The 17,366-nt window shown below is 39.7% G+C and overlaps 1 protein-coding gene across 6 annotated transcripts in view; it reads left to right on the top strand.

The window, feature by feature from the left end:
- LOC137369376 (coiled-coil domain-containing protein 171-like) overlaps positions 1 to 15,928 on the top strand; it is a 285,974-nt gene extending 270,046 nt beyond the window's left edge. For 5 of the 6 annotated variants that reach the window (XM_068030508.1, XM_068030505.1, XM_068030506.1 and 2 more), the window contains one exon: positions 12,933 to 15,928. In XM_068030508.1, the coding sequence (XP_067886609.1) occupies positions 12,933 to 13,187 (255 nt within the window). In that variant the 3' untranslated portion in view covers positions 13,188 to 15,928. The remainder of the gene's footprint in view (positions 1 to 12,932) is intronic. The other variant, XR_010974938.1, reaches the window with a different exon arrangement.
- Positions 15,929 to 17,366: the final 1,438 nt, after the last annotated feature.

Here is a 17,366-nt window from a genome sequence, read left to right as displayed (position 1 = left end):
GTATAGGAATTAGAGGTGCCCGCTTTATGGCAGGTTGCAGTTTTCCCACAATCTGGCATGTATGGCACGTTTTACAAAACTGCACCACATCCTTGGAAAGACCTGGCCAGTAAAAATGTTGACCTATACGTGATTGGGACTTCTGGATCCCCACATGTCCCGTTATAGGAATTTCATGCTCTATCTTTAATATTTCCCGGCAATACTTGGGCGGTACAACTATCTGGTGAACAACCATCCATCTTCATCTGCAAGTCTCTGAGGAGGTCTCCACTTCCTCATCAGAATCCCATTTTTAATGTAATAGCCTTCCGGAATCCCTTTGCCTAAACTTCAGTTAGAGCTGATTGTGCCACTTTATTTAACTCTGGATCGGCTTGCTGAGCCTTGATCAGAGAAGACTCATTAAACATTTCCTTTGTATTATCCAAGTCCCCAAAGAAGATTTCAGATTTTCGGCTACCTGTCTGTGGTGCCAATTTTAACTCCGACAATGGAACTTGTTTAGCCATTGCTTGGGTTACTACACATGAAGGAAAAATTCCTGGAACCTTTTCCTGCAACTGTTCTGTCTCTTTAACTTCAAAGAACAGTACAGCACAGGAACAGGCCATTTGACCCTCCAAGCCTGTGCCGATCTTGATGCCTGTCTAAACTGAAACCTTCTGCACTTCCGGGGTCAGTATCCCTCTATTCCCATCCTATTCATGTATTTGTCAAGATGCCTCTTAAACGTCGCTATCGTACCTGCTTCCACCACCTCCCCCGGCAGCAAGTTCCAGGCATTCAGCACCCTCTGTGTAAAAAAAACTTGCCTCGCACATCCCTTCTAAACTTTGCCCCTCGCACCTTAAACCTATGTCCCCTAGTAACTGACTCTTCCACCCTGGGAAAAAGCTTCTGACTATCCACTCTGTCCATGCCACTCATAATTTTTTAAACCTCTGTCATGTTGCCCCTCCACCTCCGTCGTTCCAGTGAAAACAATCTGAGTTTATCCACCTCTCCTCATAGCTAATACCCTCCAGACCATGCAACATCCTGGTAAACCTCTTCTGCACCCTCTCCAAAGCCTCCACATCCTTCCGGTAATGTGGCGAACAGAATTGCTCGCAATATTCCAAGTGTGGCCTAACTAAGGTTCTGTACAACTGCAGCATGACTTGCCAATTTTTATACTCTATGCCCCGACTGATGAAGGCAAGCATGCCGTATGCCTTCTTGACTACCTTATCCACCTGCGTTGCCACTTTCAGTGATCTGTAGACATGTACACCCAGATCTCTCTGCCTGTCAATACTCCTAAGGGTTCTGCCATTTACTGTGTACTTCCCACCTTTATCAGACCTTCCAAAATGCATTACCTAACATTTGTCCGGATTAAACTCCATCTGCCATTTCTCCGCCCAAGTCTCCAACCGATCTATATCCTGCTGTATCCTCTGACAATCCTCATCATTATCCGCAACTCCACCAACCTTTGTGTCGTCCGCAAACTGACTAATCAGACCAGCTACATTTTCCTCCAAATCATTTATATAGACTACAAATAGCAAAGGTCCCAGCACTGATCCCTACAGAACACCACTCGTCACATCCCTCCATTCAGAAAAGCACCCTTCCACTGCTACCCTCTGTCTTCTATGACCGAGCCAGTTCTGTATCCATCTTGCCAGCTCACCTCTGATCCCGTGTGACTTCACCTTTTGTACCAGTCTACCATGAGGGACCTTGTCAAAGGCTTTACTGAAGTCCACGTAGACAACATCCACTGCCCTTCCTTCATCAGTCATCTTCGTTACTTCCTCAAAAAACTCAATCAAGTTAGTGAGACACGACCTCTCCTTCACAAAACCATGCTGCCTCTCGCTAATAAGTTCATTTGTTTCCAAATGGGAGTAAATCCTGTCCCGAAGAATCCTCTCCAATAATTTCCCTACCACTGACGTAAGGCTCACCTGCCTATAATTTCCTGGATTATCCTTGCTACCCTTCTTAAACAAAGGAACAACATTGGCTATTCTCCAGTCCTCTGGGACCTCACCTGTAGCCAATGAGGATGCAAAGATTTCTGTCAAGGCCCCAGCAATTTCCTCCCCTGCCTCCCTCAGTATTCTGGGGTAGATCCCATCAGACCCAGGGGACTTATCTACCTTAATGTTTTTCACTTAGTTTTTCCGTGACTACCAAAGAAGCTACGACTTTTGTTCCGACTGAATAATTCCCCAGGAGTAGGTCAACTCCATCTACTGGCAAACTCTGGACAACTCCTACAGTTACCGTTCCAGACATTAGGTCACACTCTAGATGCACCCGATGCAAAGGTACGGGTATATACTCCCCGCCAATACCATTCACTAAAACCTTGGCATTCCGTGTGCTTTCTGGTGGAAAAGTTATGCATTTCCCCAGCAAAAGAGTTTGCGTGGTTCCTGTATCCCTAAGTATAACTATAGGTTTACCTGCCTCACTTGAGGGATAAGGAGTTACTTTTCCTTTTGACAAGAATTCCCCATAACTCTCAGGTATCCTATTTGCAACCCCCACACTCACAGTAGTTTTTGTACTTGGCCTTACAGCTGCAGTCAGAGCTACAGCCTGATCTGTCATACTTTCAATCAGGTCCCTTTCTCTACATTGACTTTGTGCACCCCAATAAGTCCCATGGATTTACCCCGCAACATCCAGCATTCTGCACGAAGGTATCCCTTGTGACAATGGTAACACTTAGGCTTATGGACCTCACTTCCACCCTTGGCATCATCCTTTCTGACCTGAGGAGGAGATCCTGGGGCGTTCCCAGCTGTCCCTTCTTTTCCCCAGCTACTTGCCTTCCTTTCACACTCCCACCTTCTATTCTTGTGGGGATGACAGACAAAGTGGTTGGGCTTATAAACAAGCTCATAATCATCAGCAATCTCTGCTGCCTGTCTGGCTGTTGAAACCTTCTGGTTCTCAACATGGGATCTTCCTCCAGGAAAATTAGTTCCCTAAGGTTGTCATGCATGCCCTCTACCTTTAGTGCCTGCATCCAACAATCAAAGTTAATTTGCTTTATATCCTCTCAACTTCTATATAAATCTGCCCAATCTCCAGAGGTTCCAAAATTTCTGCCAGTAAGCTTCAGGGACCAACTCATACGCAGTGAGAATAGCCTTTTTTGCCATCTCATAATCTGCAGAGGCCTCCTCAGAAAGCATGAGCTCCGACCATCAACCTGCTTTGCATAAGAAGTATCTAGCTTTCCTTCGGTCACGTCATCTGCTTGGCTATCTTTGCAAAAGAAATGCCTCTACATCCCTTTCCTCAAACTTAGAGAGGGCTTCTACAAATTTAAACAGCTCTCCACTGGATCCTGGGCTGGAGTCAGATCTGTAGCTGCTCCTGCACCCAGGCAGGGAGGGAGGGCCTCTAGGCCTGCCTGGAGTGCTGGAACCCCTGGCCTGCTGCCAGGAGGCCACCTCCAGGCACCTTAACTGGTCCTCCGCCACCTGCAGGAACCTGAAAGCCAACTGGAAAATTCGAGTGCAATTTGTGCCCAGATCGCTGATTGCACCCAAAGCAGAAACTCTCAGCCTCAGTCCACTCCTGATGAGTTAAGTGGTTTTATTATGCACTAATATAACTTGCATGATCCAATAATTCAAAATTATTAAAATAATGAAGTATAAATTTGGTGCTAAGAAAATTAGATTCTGTTAATTTGAATTAAACGACTTTGAATTGCAGGGGTAGACTGTATATGTTCTTTTACACACACAAGTGCCTTAAACAATGAAAAATCCTCTAATAATTCTGTATAAATGCACTGCCCGGTATGGTAGAGTGTCCTACAGATGGGACTGTCCAAGATTTGGCACTGATCGACACGGAGTTGGACAACCTGAGCTTCATGATGGTGGGATAGTACAATTAGCCTCAATATCTCAAGGTAAGAAGTGAGAGTGATTTCCTTTGATATCAAGGCAGCATTTGACCGGGTGTGGCATCAAGGAGCCCTAGCCAAATTGAAGTCAATGGGAATCAGAAAGCTCTCCACTGGTTGGAGTCATGCCAGTACAAAGGAAGATGGTTGTGGTTGTTGGAGGCCAATCATCGAGACCCCCTGGACATTGCTGCAAGAGTTCCTCAGGGTAGTATCCTAGGCCCAACCATCTTCAGCTGCTTCATCAATGACCTTCTCTCCATCATAAGGTCAGAAGTGGGAATGTTCACTGATGACTGTACTGTTCACAACTCCTCAGATACTGAAGCAGTCTGTGTCCATATTCAGCAAGACCTGGACATCATTCAGGCATGGGCTGATAAATGGCAAGTAACATTTTCTGCATAAAAGTACCAGACAATGACAATCTCCAATAAGAGAGAATCTAACCATCTCTTCCTGACATTCAATGGCATTACCATCACTGAATCCCCTACTATCAACATTAACCAGAAATTGAACTGGAGCAGTCAGATAAATTCTGCGACGGGTAACCACCTCCTGACACCCCAAAACATGTCCACCATCTACAAGGCATAGGTCAGGAGTGTGATGGAATACTCTCCACTTGCCTGGATGAGTGTAGCTCCAACAACACTCAGGAAGATCGACACCATCCAGGACAAAGCAGCCCGCTTGATCAGCATCCCATCCACCACCTTTAAATATTCACCTCCTCCACCACCAACATACAGTGGCAGCAGTGTGTACCATATGCAAAATGCACTGCAGCAACACACCACGCCTCATTTGACAGCACCTTCCAAACCCGTGACCTCTTCCACCTACAAGTACAAGGGTCCCAGATATGGGGGAAACACGGCTATCTGTAAGTTCCGCTCCAAACCACACACCATCCTGACTTGGAACTATATCACCATTCCTTCACTGTTGCTAGATCAAAATCCTGGAACTCCCTTCCTAACAGCACTGTGGGTGTACCCACACCAGATGGACTGCAGCGGTTCAAGAAGGCGGCTCACCACCACCTTCTCGAGGGCAATTAAGGATGGGCAGCAAATACTGACCTTTACAGAAATGCCCACATCCCATGAACCGAATAATAAAAAATATCACCTAGGCAGGACAAGGGAGAGTTCCTATGCCTGATCACTATCCAAGGACCAGTGTACATATGTGAATATCAACTGAACTAACAAGACCAGGTTTAGGTATGATGCTTGTCACAGACAAGTAGACAACTGACATTCACTACCTAAGGTCACTCAAGAAGAATGGGTACTTTCTTGAGATTGCTAGTATCTGAGATGCTAGCTTCAAGTCAGAAGGGAAGAACATTTGGAGAAAAGGGGAGGTAAATGCTGAAAGACATTATCCTTTCTGATCTGTAACTATATAAATATTTTCTTCAAGACTGTCCTCGAAAGCTCAGTGCTTCAGATTTCTAAACAATTTGGCTTCAGAGAGCCAAATCAAATAGTTGGGTAGAGTTTGACCAGACTCTTGTCTTCAATCCACAGCTGACCTTCAGATATTTTAATGCTGATTAGCGATACAGGTGCAGTTGAGCTGTTGCCATGGAATATTTGCAAATTCCAAGTATCTCTACATCCCTCTGCATTCAGTGGGTGGTATTTTGTAGGTCTAAAGGCAACTTGTACCACAAGTCCTAGCTATGAAGGGTGGGTGGTTGCCTGAGATGAGATGAGATGCTTGATTATCATTTTGAAATAGCAGTTAGACTGTTTATGAATTAACACTCAGCTCAATAAAAGGATTAAGGAGATCAATCCCTTGTTAATTTATTGCCAAAATATAATCTGGAGATCTTAAATTGTATTTCCTAGATATTTGTAATGTTTGCCTAAAACATTTTAAATGCAGCTTGATTGTAATCTGATTTACTTGACAGTTTCACATTTTAGCACTATTATTTTAGATCAGAGTGCCATCTGATGCCTTCAACTACAGGAGAACAAAAATAAAGTGATTTGTATATAGTCCATTCTTTTCTATTCGCCACTAGCAACCAGAAGTAAGGTAGTTAAACTTCTTGCTCTGCGTGAACAGTCAGAGGCCAGACAGGCGCCTGCACCTTGACCACCTATTATGAAGCTCTTTGCTGCAATGTCATGTGAAAGCGAGTTAATTGGGTGAAGCTGTAGAGCATGTTAGGGGCATGGTAAAGGGTTGCTAGCTGACAGTTGAGTGTCAGTGAGAGCCAGTCAAGTGTGGCTGAGGAGACAGAGGCCTGTCACAAAGTTCATGTGGACTACAGCACTGTTAGAGAGCTGAAATGTGGTTTAGTGTCAGAATCTAGCCTTATTGCATGCAGACACCTCAGCTTTCACACAGTATGTGTCAACTATTGTTCCTCTTATTTCTTTTGTTCAAAGTTCCTGCATTCAAATGATTGGACAAAGCATTTCAATGTTCGGTATATCAGAGTATGAGATCACATGGTATTCAGAGCAGAATATGGATATAGTTCTGTGTGAAAAATAAACAATTCCTCCACTTTTTAAAAAAACTTAGAAATCAGTTTTCAGTTCTTAAAATGAGGCATTCTATGAATAACTTCTCAACACTATCTTTATATTGTACATTATACATACCTGTCATTCATAATGGGATGGAGTTAAACATTTTCCTGGAATTGAATTATTAAACAATTCTGTCTTTACATTTGGACAAAAAAGACCTGACTAGTTTTTACTTTAGTTTACACAGCTATCTTCATTGGTATCAGTAATGGCATTTTGCGTATGTAAGGTATACTATGAAATTTTAAATAAGCAGATTGATGAGAAGGAGAATTAAACCACACTGTTAGTAACAAGATAATTGAGTCAGATCAAAGAGATTGAACTTACTTAGCAATGTGTGGATTTATGTGACTTACAAAGTTTGCATTGCTCACTCAACTACTTAGATTGATTGGGTCCAAATCTGTGGATATTAGATAGTCAATCAACTAACTACCAACGCCTGATGATGTAAACTTCTAGAAGTAAACTAATTTTTCACAGCACCAAGCACATACTGCAACTAATAATTGAAATATTGCAGTGAAAGAAAATCCACGCAATCTAACATTAAAACAGTGTCAAATAGAGAAGTATTTTTCCACTTGAAACAGCCCCATGCCCTGTTATGCAAGGTAAATAGATTATATTCAACTGTTTCTTTTTATTAAATTAAATATTTGACTAATTTTAATTTTAAAAGATCACCATTAAATAAAAAGATTGTGGTGGAAAAAATACAAATTTGTGAACATGGATTTATAGTACAAGTGGGAGGATGGTTGATTTCACTGAATTAGTGAACTATGGAAATAGATGCCATTTTTTTTGCTTTATTTTTTAAAATACAAGAAATTTCTCTCAACTCATCATACAGTGCTCTAATATTGGTAAAATAATAAGCCATGCAGCTTTAAAAAAAATCGTTTGAATTTTGTAGTTCAGTGAATTGGAGATAGCTGCAAGCTATAAAAAAGCAGAATATTAAAAATCTACATGAAAAGGACTTTTTAAAAAGATTTACAAATCTAATAACATTTTAATGACCTGGGTAGTAACATGCTAAGTCAGTATTTCACCAAGGCTAATAATGTAAAGGAGACTTCAGTTTTACAAAACATCAGTAAGAGCTAAACTACACTGTAGCTTACTACAGTACAAAGATTCAGCTAGCCCCAAAGTGACAAAAGCTTTCATTTCAATTTGCCATGCCATTTGGCTTATTCTTCCTGATATACACATACATTAGTCTACAGACAAATCTCACTGAATGTGCTTTAACTACATTTGTAATGAATTTGACATTTTTTTGTAAATCCAAAAATAAATAATTTGCCCAACTGTGATTGTGCAGCCTTTCCTGTTTTGGGAAAATTCCAAGAGACTTCCATCTCACCCACCTGCAGAAGATTTGTTTGGGAACAACTCTGGTTCAGACAGCTGGGTGCAATATATCCTCACCAGTAACATGAAGATAAGCGATCGGGAACTGATAGCCCATTATACATTGAGCCAATGGCAAAGAAATGTGGGTGCAATGTAAAATGGGCTGTAATTCGCTTTCATCAGATTTCACGCCAATATCGAGGGGAGGCGGTGGTGCAGTGGTAATGACACTGCACTGGTAATCCAGAAGCCCAGGCTAGTGCTCTGGGAACATGGGTTCAAATCCCACCATGGCCAATGGTGAAATTTGAATTCAATTATTTTTAAAAATTTGGAATTAAAAACCTAGTCTAATGGTGACCATGAAACCATTGCCGATTGTTGTAAAAACCCACCTGGTTCACTAATGTCCTTTAGGGAAGGAAACCTGCCATCCTTACCTGGTCTGGCCTATGTGTGACTCCAGACTCTTAAATGCCCTCTGAAATAGCAAGCCACTTATTTTCTCAGAGGTCAATTAGGGATGGGCAATAAATGCTGGCCGAGTCAGCGACACCCACATCCCATGAACAAATAAAGAGGAAAAAAAAGTCTCTTGTGATCAGCATTAAAGACCCTCGTAGGAGTTTCAGTGTCAGTCCCTAAATAACTTGTGCCCCTGGTTTACTCCCAGTTTAATATAGCCACTTGGTAATCAGGAAATAGAAAATTTAGAGTGTTAAGTTTAGTGAATATTTTATTTTAAGAGCCCTGATTTAGATTCAGTTTAGGATATTATGAAGGGAACCATTAGTATTATTTTTTATATCTGATGTGGGGAAGCGTGATAATTTCCCTTGCTGCAAAGTGGAAAGTAATCTAATCAGTAGCATGATCTTTGTGGTCATATAACAAATAAACAAATCTTATACATAGTAACTTTTATTTGAAGCTGTGGTGTTTTGTTTTATAACAAGGAACGAAGTTACAACATTTTTCCAATAATTATTATTGAATTAGATCACATGACTTTTGAATTAGTTCATGCATAGATTAAAGTGTGATACTTTGTACTCTTTTTACAATAATTGTATTTGAATACTTCAGAATCATTTATTTACAAACTTAAAAAAAAACTGTTCCTATGAAGGAACTTTATAAAAGCGGGCCCAGGAATTTTTACAAATGCCAGATGTTATTTTTGTTAATTATATGGTCTGAATTGTAAAGTTTAATATTGTATTAAAATGCATGAAAATCAAAACTATGGACCTATTTGTGTTACATTTTTTGTACGACTTCATTTTTGTAAATCACTATTCAAATAATTACTGTTAATCCTGTTACAAAAATGAGCCATATTTTTGAATTTTGTTTCAAAGGGTTGTTTGCTTTTACTATATTCAGCAGGATATTAAGCAGTAACAAGAATACAGTGAAATGCAGGCAGTGCTTAATGATTTGATTCTTCAATTAGTCTAGTAAAAGTAACATTGTTTCTTGCTGTATTGTATCACAAAATTGATGTAGCGATTAGTCTGGTAACACCATAATTTATGATAAAATCAGCAGAACTCCCCTAAAGTAGATCAATCTTAAGAAATTCATATAGTTTAAATGTTTCATTTTACAGATGCCTCTATCATATAAAATTTTAAAAAATATAACTCTATAATTTTTTAAATCATTTAGTATTTCACAACATGGGATGTCTTTATCATTCTGTGGATCAAAACCTGCAATCGCTGGCTTTTAAAGGCATAGTCAGAACTCCCCAGCTTAAAGAGCATACACAGGGAGAAACTATATATGCACCGATCCTGGTGGAAGAAAAGGAGATGGGTATAGAACCAGCAGACAATACAAGTGTTCAAAGTGACTGATGAATGTAGCATAAGTATGACAGTAATTATAGACAAGAAGTAAAAACAGTTTCAAGATTTTAGAATTTGAAATCTTATATGTGTGTTTACTATTTCAAGGTAAGTTCCATCAATTAACTTTTAATTTTACTTGAAATTTGCAAATTGTGGCTACATAGCTTTATTTTATGTTCATAGAATGCAAACAGTGGTGAAAATGTTCACAACCAGAGAGACTAAAACAAAGATTCTGGCATTGTGTCAACTGTGCAAAGGAATTTAACATTGTTTTCAACCTCATTCCTAGTGATAGTGAAGATTCGGGTTCAGCAATTAGTAGCTGAAAAAGTTTAAAGTGAAATCTTAATCATCTATTGCTCACTTTGACAAGATGGGAATTGTGAACTGGCATTCAGAAACATTGTTGTGTCTGACAATGGAAATGCTTGTGGAAAGAAGAGATGGCTGATCTGAATAATTACTGCCAGCAAATGTAGACAGTACAGTCTGTAGAAATCGTTATGGCCTCTCTACTTTCCATGTCACAATCCCAGAGGGGCAGAAAGGATCACATTGCATATATGATTATAAAGAATTCTGCTGGGTTGAATCATCAAATGATTTAGGTTTAAACATCTGTGAGGATTTATCATGGTGGAGTGAATAGATAAGTCTGACTTGTAATACAGTCCTCAAGATACCGCATACAGCCTGCTACAAATGTAGAAAACATGCATTTCATTACGGTATGCAATAATGCGCTTTTAAGGAGAATATATCTGCACAAAACTGTCTCAAAGACAGTCAGATCAAAATAAAATTGACAACAGTTATCTCGAGGTAGGATGTTCAACCCTTTCACTAATGCACAGAATGCCTCTTCAATGATGGTGAGTTTCTCCTTTTCTTGATGTGAAAGTGTGTTTTGGCCAAAAAAAAATGAATTTGAAAATGGGTTCAACAAACAAAGGTAAAGTTTTAAGAACTTTGTAACTTTAATGCTGTAAGGGGGAACAGAATTATTTAACATGATTGTTCCATTTAAATCAATTCAAGAAACAAGCCGAAAAGCAAATAAGGTGCATGTAGAAGTGACTTGTTTTTTGAATTATTTGCTCTTATATTTATTTAGGAAACTCTTTTCCCCAACTGAAATCTGGCATATCTTCAGTACACATAATAATGTCAACTTCAAGCTCATCGATCTTGTCCTAATAGAAATCTTGCCAGAAGGGCCTAGAAATGTAGTGAGTGTATGTGTAGCAACATATGGAGGTCTGAAAATGTACTCTTAAGTTCAGCTTCCCATCTTGCATTTAGCATAGTGGGGGAAAAGTCTTGAAACGTATTTTTCCAGAATTCACAGTAAATATTTCTGTAGAGACCAAATTGTACTACTTGGAAAAGTACCAGGGAATATTTTTGTAATCTAATAAGTATTGAACTCTTACAAATGGAATGGAGATAATTCTTTTGGTAAGGAGAAACAAACTTTGTGAAGAGATTTTGGTATATTTTACAGATGTAAAGAGATGATACTGAAGACATTATAATTAAAACCTATTTTATTTATTAATCATGTATTAAAATATTTTCAATTACACTGAAGGTAGTCTGGCCGGATACAGGGCTGAATTTTGTTAAGCTCCCGATATCAGGCTCCGTGGTGGGGGGGGGAGGGGAGATCGCAGCGGTAGCAGCTCACCACAGGGCCCAACGCCAGGATTGCCGGGCCCGATCTTCCCGGCGATGGCGAGGCTCCATGGGGAGGGGGGGAGCTTAGGAATTTAATGTAGTGGGGTCAACTCTGCATTTCAAGTGTGGGGTGGGGGGGGGGGGGGTGCAGTTGTTGGTGGGGGGAGTGGTCAACTATTCAATTTAAGTGTTTCGTTAGGGGGAACGGGGCTACCATTTATTTTCTGTGTATTGGTGGGTGGGAAACGGGTCACACATTTATGTACAGTGTAGTGGCGATGGGAGAGTTATTGGGTTGAACTTTGTACTCTTTTAAAGGGCTGCCAGACCAGCACAACATGTGCCAGTGCCTGCACAGAGGCAGCTGACACCATTGCCGGCGTTGCAGAGCCCGCTCCTGCCGTGCGATTGGGGGGTGGGGGGTGGTCTGTCCTGTGTATGTAAATGAGCCTCTGCATACTAGATCGCAGCGGCATGATGGCGCACAGCCCATACCTGCAGCCCCCCATTTTTTTCAGCCATCGCCGCTCATGGCGGCAGGAGAATAGAATTCAGTCCCCAGTGTTCTGTATACAGATTTGCTGTGAAAAGGTAATGTGTACTGAATACCTCCCTGCAAAATTCATACACCTTGAAAAAGTTTCTCCCAACAGATGGAGAAACATTCCTATTTTACTCCGAATAATGCCTCTCAGCTTTTTACCTTGATGTCTTCAGTTGTGAGAAGTTTCATTTTTCACATACAAGAACTCTTAAGTCCATTTATTTAGCAGCTTAAAACTCAGTCTTTTCCTTTAATTGTTGCTGATGGTGCTGTTTTATTCATTGGCCAAAACCAGATCTTATTTAGCTGGCCATATTGGGATGCCATTCAAACATGTTATTTAAAAGATACATTTTACATTTCTGTATTAACTTGAAGGGAACTTGAAGCTGGATTGCATTTTCTCAAGAGCTTTTCCCATAATTTTGGTGCAGGTTTGGCAGAAATCCCGTTTACACTGCAGTTACAGTGGAACAGCTATGAGGAAATTCATCCCTAATGCATATTGTCATTAGAGACTTTGTCGTAACATATCATAGTGGTGAAGATCTGCGAAGTAGATTTTTTTCACATTTCCCCTTCAGTAAGAACATTATTGTGCTTTTTGCTATAATATACAGGATATGGATTGAAAGGTTTGAGAGTTGTACCATTAAGGTTCGTGCTTTGGAAAATCGCAGTGTTTATTGGAGCAGGTTATTAGTTTATTTAGCATTCTGGAAATTTGCTCAGCTTGCACTTACAATTTTATAAATAGCCTCCAGTTTTGTTAAAAGTGTAATTACAATCCAATGTATGCAAATTTGCCAATTTACCTTTTTATACCAGCTTATGTTCTCAATTTCTTCAATGGGAAGGGTAGATTTGTATATTACAAAGCAGGCTTTTAGATTCATCCTCACTGTATCTAATTTCACTTTTACTTTCAATTATTTCATTTTCTAATATTTTGTGTGTTTTCCCCTCCTCCCGTCCCCATTCTCCTCTTCATGCAGCCCATCGGGACCCATTTAGATCAACCATTCCCCTGTCGTTCTCAAATGGTCTTGCCACACGAGAAGACTGTCAGCCAGGACTTTGCACCCTTGCAGCCAGAAATGGACACCTCCTACAGCTTTCTGAGAAATACACCAGGGGACAGCAGACCACGTTCCCGATCCTCATCCTGCTCTCTCCACATTAGTTCATCCACTGGATCCTTGAAACCAGAACATAATGGCTTCTATAGAACATTTAGATTGAAATTCTAAAGTCTATTTTATTGCAGTTGTCTGAATTAAGTAAACAACACCTCTTATCAAATGAGGGCAATTATAAGCAATCCTGTATTTATGTGTTATAATCTTCGATTGAAAACCTTTTTTGAGCTTGTGCGTATGGTCAAACAGTTCATCTGTTACTTATTTATGTATGATTTTCATTTTTTATTGAATAACCATATTTTAAATGCAAAAGAGTGACACATTTTAAGTAATTTTGCATTGTGTTAAAATCAATAAGCCATTTTAGTCTCTATCTATCAAAGTTTTTTATACGTGTCTGTTTTAAAGTGGGATGCAGTACTTTAATAGGATCGCTAAAGCTATTTGAAATGTATACCAATGATTCCTGTCATTTCATGGCAGCCCTGCCATGGTTCACTGAGCCCCCTCTTCTCTCTTGTCAACTGAACTGAAGACAAGCATTTAGTTGCAAACTTTAAACAGGTTGTGCAGAGCAGAAATGATGTGACTGGTTCTTCTCTGCACAATAATGTCACTCCTGGTCAATGTGAGAAGGTCAGATTGCCTCTCACTGAGCTACATGATGATAGCATTGCCCAGTTGAACGTACTGAGTTAACCGTTGGATCTCATCCCTGCAGGCCCTCAACCTCATCCTCTTATCAGTTATTTTCTGATAAGGAAAGGTGAAACAACTGTGCTGAGAGGACTGGGGATGACATGTTTATGTACTGGACAAGGTCAGTTCCTGAATAAGTGTCACTATTGCAACTAATCCATTTAACATGTTTTCAAAGACTTTTTGAAATAATTGCTACTTTGTCCTTCGTGGCACAGAGAGGCTGGCTTAGTAGCCTGGAAACATTGCAGTTAAGTTAATCGCACTGACCCCCGAGTCATACACCAGATGCTGACTGGTGTTCCAAAACTCTGATGCTGAATTTAGGCACTTCAATACCGGATGTGGAGTTTTATAACTGAGTAAAACAGTATCACTGGGTCCATCCATCCTCACAGCAAGCACATTCAGATTGCCATTTCTTTTTATTGAAGTGATGGAGTATACCTCCTAAATTCCACCCCACCCCCATCCTTCATCTGAATGGAAATATATTGGAACATGAAGTTAGAAATGGGAGCAAACAGAAAGGTGGGTAGATTAAATTTAAAAAAAACAAGAATATAATTTTTTTGGAATCTCATGGTTGATTGGCCCCTATTTCACACCGCCTCCCCCCCCCCCCCCCCCAAAAAAAAAGACACAGTATTAGAACTGTAGCTGTTGCCCTGCATTTTCTGCTTTGTAGCACACACAAGTCAAAGGCGCACGTCAGGCCAAGATGTCAGGGAGTTGACATGAAGCCCCTGTGACATTTCAGCTCGAAAGAGCAAGTGTCTTGCAACCAACTGGTCAAATATCAAATAATAGGTCAGGCAGGAAGGAACTGAGTGCTAACCACAAGGCGGGTTCTGGCAACATCTTTGACAATCTTTTAGGTGCCTGCAATTTATGAAGTGATTTTCAGTTGGTCATCAGTATGTAGACTCTTGTTTAATACTTTTGATAGATAAAGTATTGCTGTTGGTTAAAATGCTTAACCCCTTCAGTACAAGCATTAGTTTCACTAGATTTCGATGAGAAATTTGTCAGAATTTTAAAAACTTTTTTACAAACTCTTTAAGCAATTAAGGAATACAGTGCTGGTTTTACACAGTCACTGGGAGGTAACAAAATTCATTTTTCATTTTTGTTTTCAGAAAGACCATTTATATATATTTTCTTCACATTGTCTGGCACAATACAATATTCCTTATCAAGTTACTGAAATATTGTGGAAAATGTTTTTTGCAAAATGTTTCAATGTGCAAACAAAAAAATCATTTAATCATCAAAGAAGCAGCAGTTATACTATAAGAATATTCAATAGGAAAAATAGTTTTACATTTCTAACTGTATCTTTCCAGGTGCAGAATAAATTTCTATTGTCACTTCATTGCCCTTTTCAATTCACGAGACAAAAAGTGGCAACAACAGGGTTTGGACATAGTTTTACTCGAGGGAAACATTCCAAGTGAACCATTTTGCAATAAAATCACAGTTTAAAAAAAGTGCCTCAGTGTTTGCAGCCATCTGCAGCAATTTATGGATATTTTGATGACAATCTCCATTTAGCTCAAGCTAGGGACACATTTGATAGAAAATAGGAGGGTAAATATAAATGAAAATTTTGTCTGTCGAAGATATATATTTAAGGGGAGCAGCAATTTGAGAGAGAGAATTGGAGGATCACGAAAGTGCCAATAAATGGTAGAAGTAAGTGCTGTTTCCAGCTTCATCTTTGCCACTCCATGGATGGCTGGAGAATATCGAAACTTCCTTTTCTGGCTAAATTACCAACACATCAGCCCATCCCTTGGATTCACCAGCAACAAACCAGTTGAAATCCTCCTCCCTTGATTCTAATGGCAGGCCTAAGAAAGTGTGCACAGAAACCTCCTGACCTGTATGTACAGCCAGACGAGACATGCAAAGTGCCGGCATAACTTTGGAAAACCAGAGAAAGTAAACCTGAAATTGGACTGCATTTAGTGAATTGACAAATGTTGTGCCAATTTAGAATTACATTAAGTTTGCATTTCAATTCAATACCCAATACTAGCAACTGGAAAGTAACAAAATATTATTAGAAGTGAAATAATATGTATTTTGGAAGCTATGTACTTACTGGATTTCTAATTATTCTATTAAAAACTAAAAATTCCCCTCCAGGCGCTTTTGATCTGATTTCCAGGATCTGCATATATCCTCAATTTTCATATGAGTGATTGCTTAAGTTGGTTTTCTTTATCTGTGGAAATATGTAATGTTTGCTTTGGTTGCTATCATCAGTTAAAAATGTACTGAGTGTTTTATTTGTGTTCATGAATTTTTATATGGATATTCATACATTTTTTGTAACGTTATATAGGTTTTATTGATTTTGAAGCTGTGATGTCGTTTACTATTTGTCTGGATTGAGATCATAATTCTCCACCTTGGCATTTTACACTTTGATGCTGATAATTGTGTAATAATGACAAGCCTGCACATTACATAAGAACATAAGAACTAAGAGCAGGAATAGGCAATTCAGCCCCTCGAACCTGCTCCGCCACTCAATACGATCATGGCTGATCTCATCTCAGCCTCAACTCCACTTTCCTGCCCGTTCTCCATAATCCTTTAACCTATTACTAATTAAAAATCTGTCCAGCTCCTCCTTAAATTTACTCAAAGTCCCAGCATCCACCGCACTCTGGGGTAGTGAATTCCACAGACTCACGACCCTCTGAGAGAAGTAATTTCTTTTAAATCTGCTACCCCTTATTGTAAAACTATGACCTCTTGTTCTTGATTGCCCCACCAGAGGAAACATCCACTCTATGTCCACTTTGTCAATCCCCTTAATCATATACCTCAATTAGATCTCCTATTATTCTTCTAAACTCTAGAGAGTAAAGGCCTAAACTGCTCAATCTCTCTTCATAAGACACATCCCTCCTCAAGTAAGGGAACCAAAACTGTACGCAGTACTCCAGGTGCGGTCTCACTAATGCCTTGTACAGTTGCAGCAACACTTCCCTACTTTTATACTCTATTCCTTTAGCAATAAATGGCAAAATTCCATTTGCCTTCCTTATTACCTGCTGCACCTGCATACTAGTTTTCTGCGATTCATGCACGAGGATACCCAGATCCCTCTGCACTGAAGCACTCTGAAGTTTCTCTCTATTTAGATAATAATTTGCCTTTCTATTCTTCTGACCAAAATGGATAACCTCACACTTATCCCCGTTAAACTCCATCTGCCAAATTTTGGACCATTCACCTAACCTATCCATATCTATTTATAAATTTCTTATTTCTTTATTGCAACTTACTATACCACCTATTTTAGTGTCATCTGCAAATTTGGCTAAAGTGCCTTCTATCCCTGCATCCAAATCATTAATATAGATTGTAAATAGTTGGGGCCTGAGGCACCCCACTAGTTACATCTTGCCAACCAGAAAAGGACCCATTTATCCCGACTCTCTGTTTTCTGTTGGTTTGCCAATCCTCTATCCAAGCTAATAAATTGCCCAACCCCATGTGATCTTACCTTGTGTATTAACCTTTTGTGCGGCACCTTATCAAATGCCTTCTGGAAGTCCAGATATACTTCAT

The sequence above is a fragment of the Heterodontus francisci genome, chromosome 4 (assembly GCF_036365525.1).
Source record: "Heterodontus francisci isolate sHetFra1 chromosome 4, sHetFra1.hap1, whole genome shotgun sequence".
NCBI classification, from domain to species: Eukaryota; Metazoa; Chordata; class Chondrichthyes; order Heterodontiformes; family Heterodontidae; genus Heterodontus; species Heterodontus francisci.
Note: the sequence above shows the minus strand (reverse complement) of the source record. Positions and strands in the feature narration are given on the sequence as shown.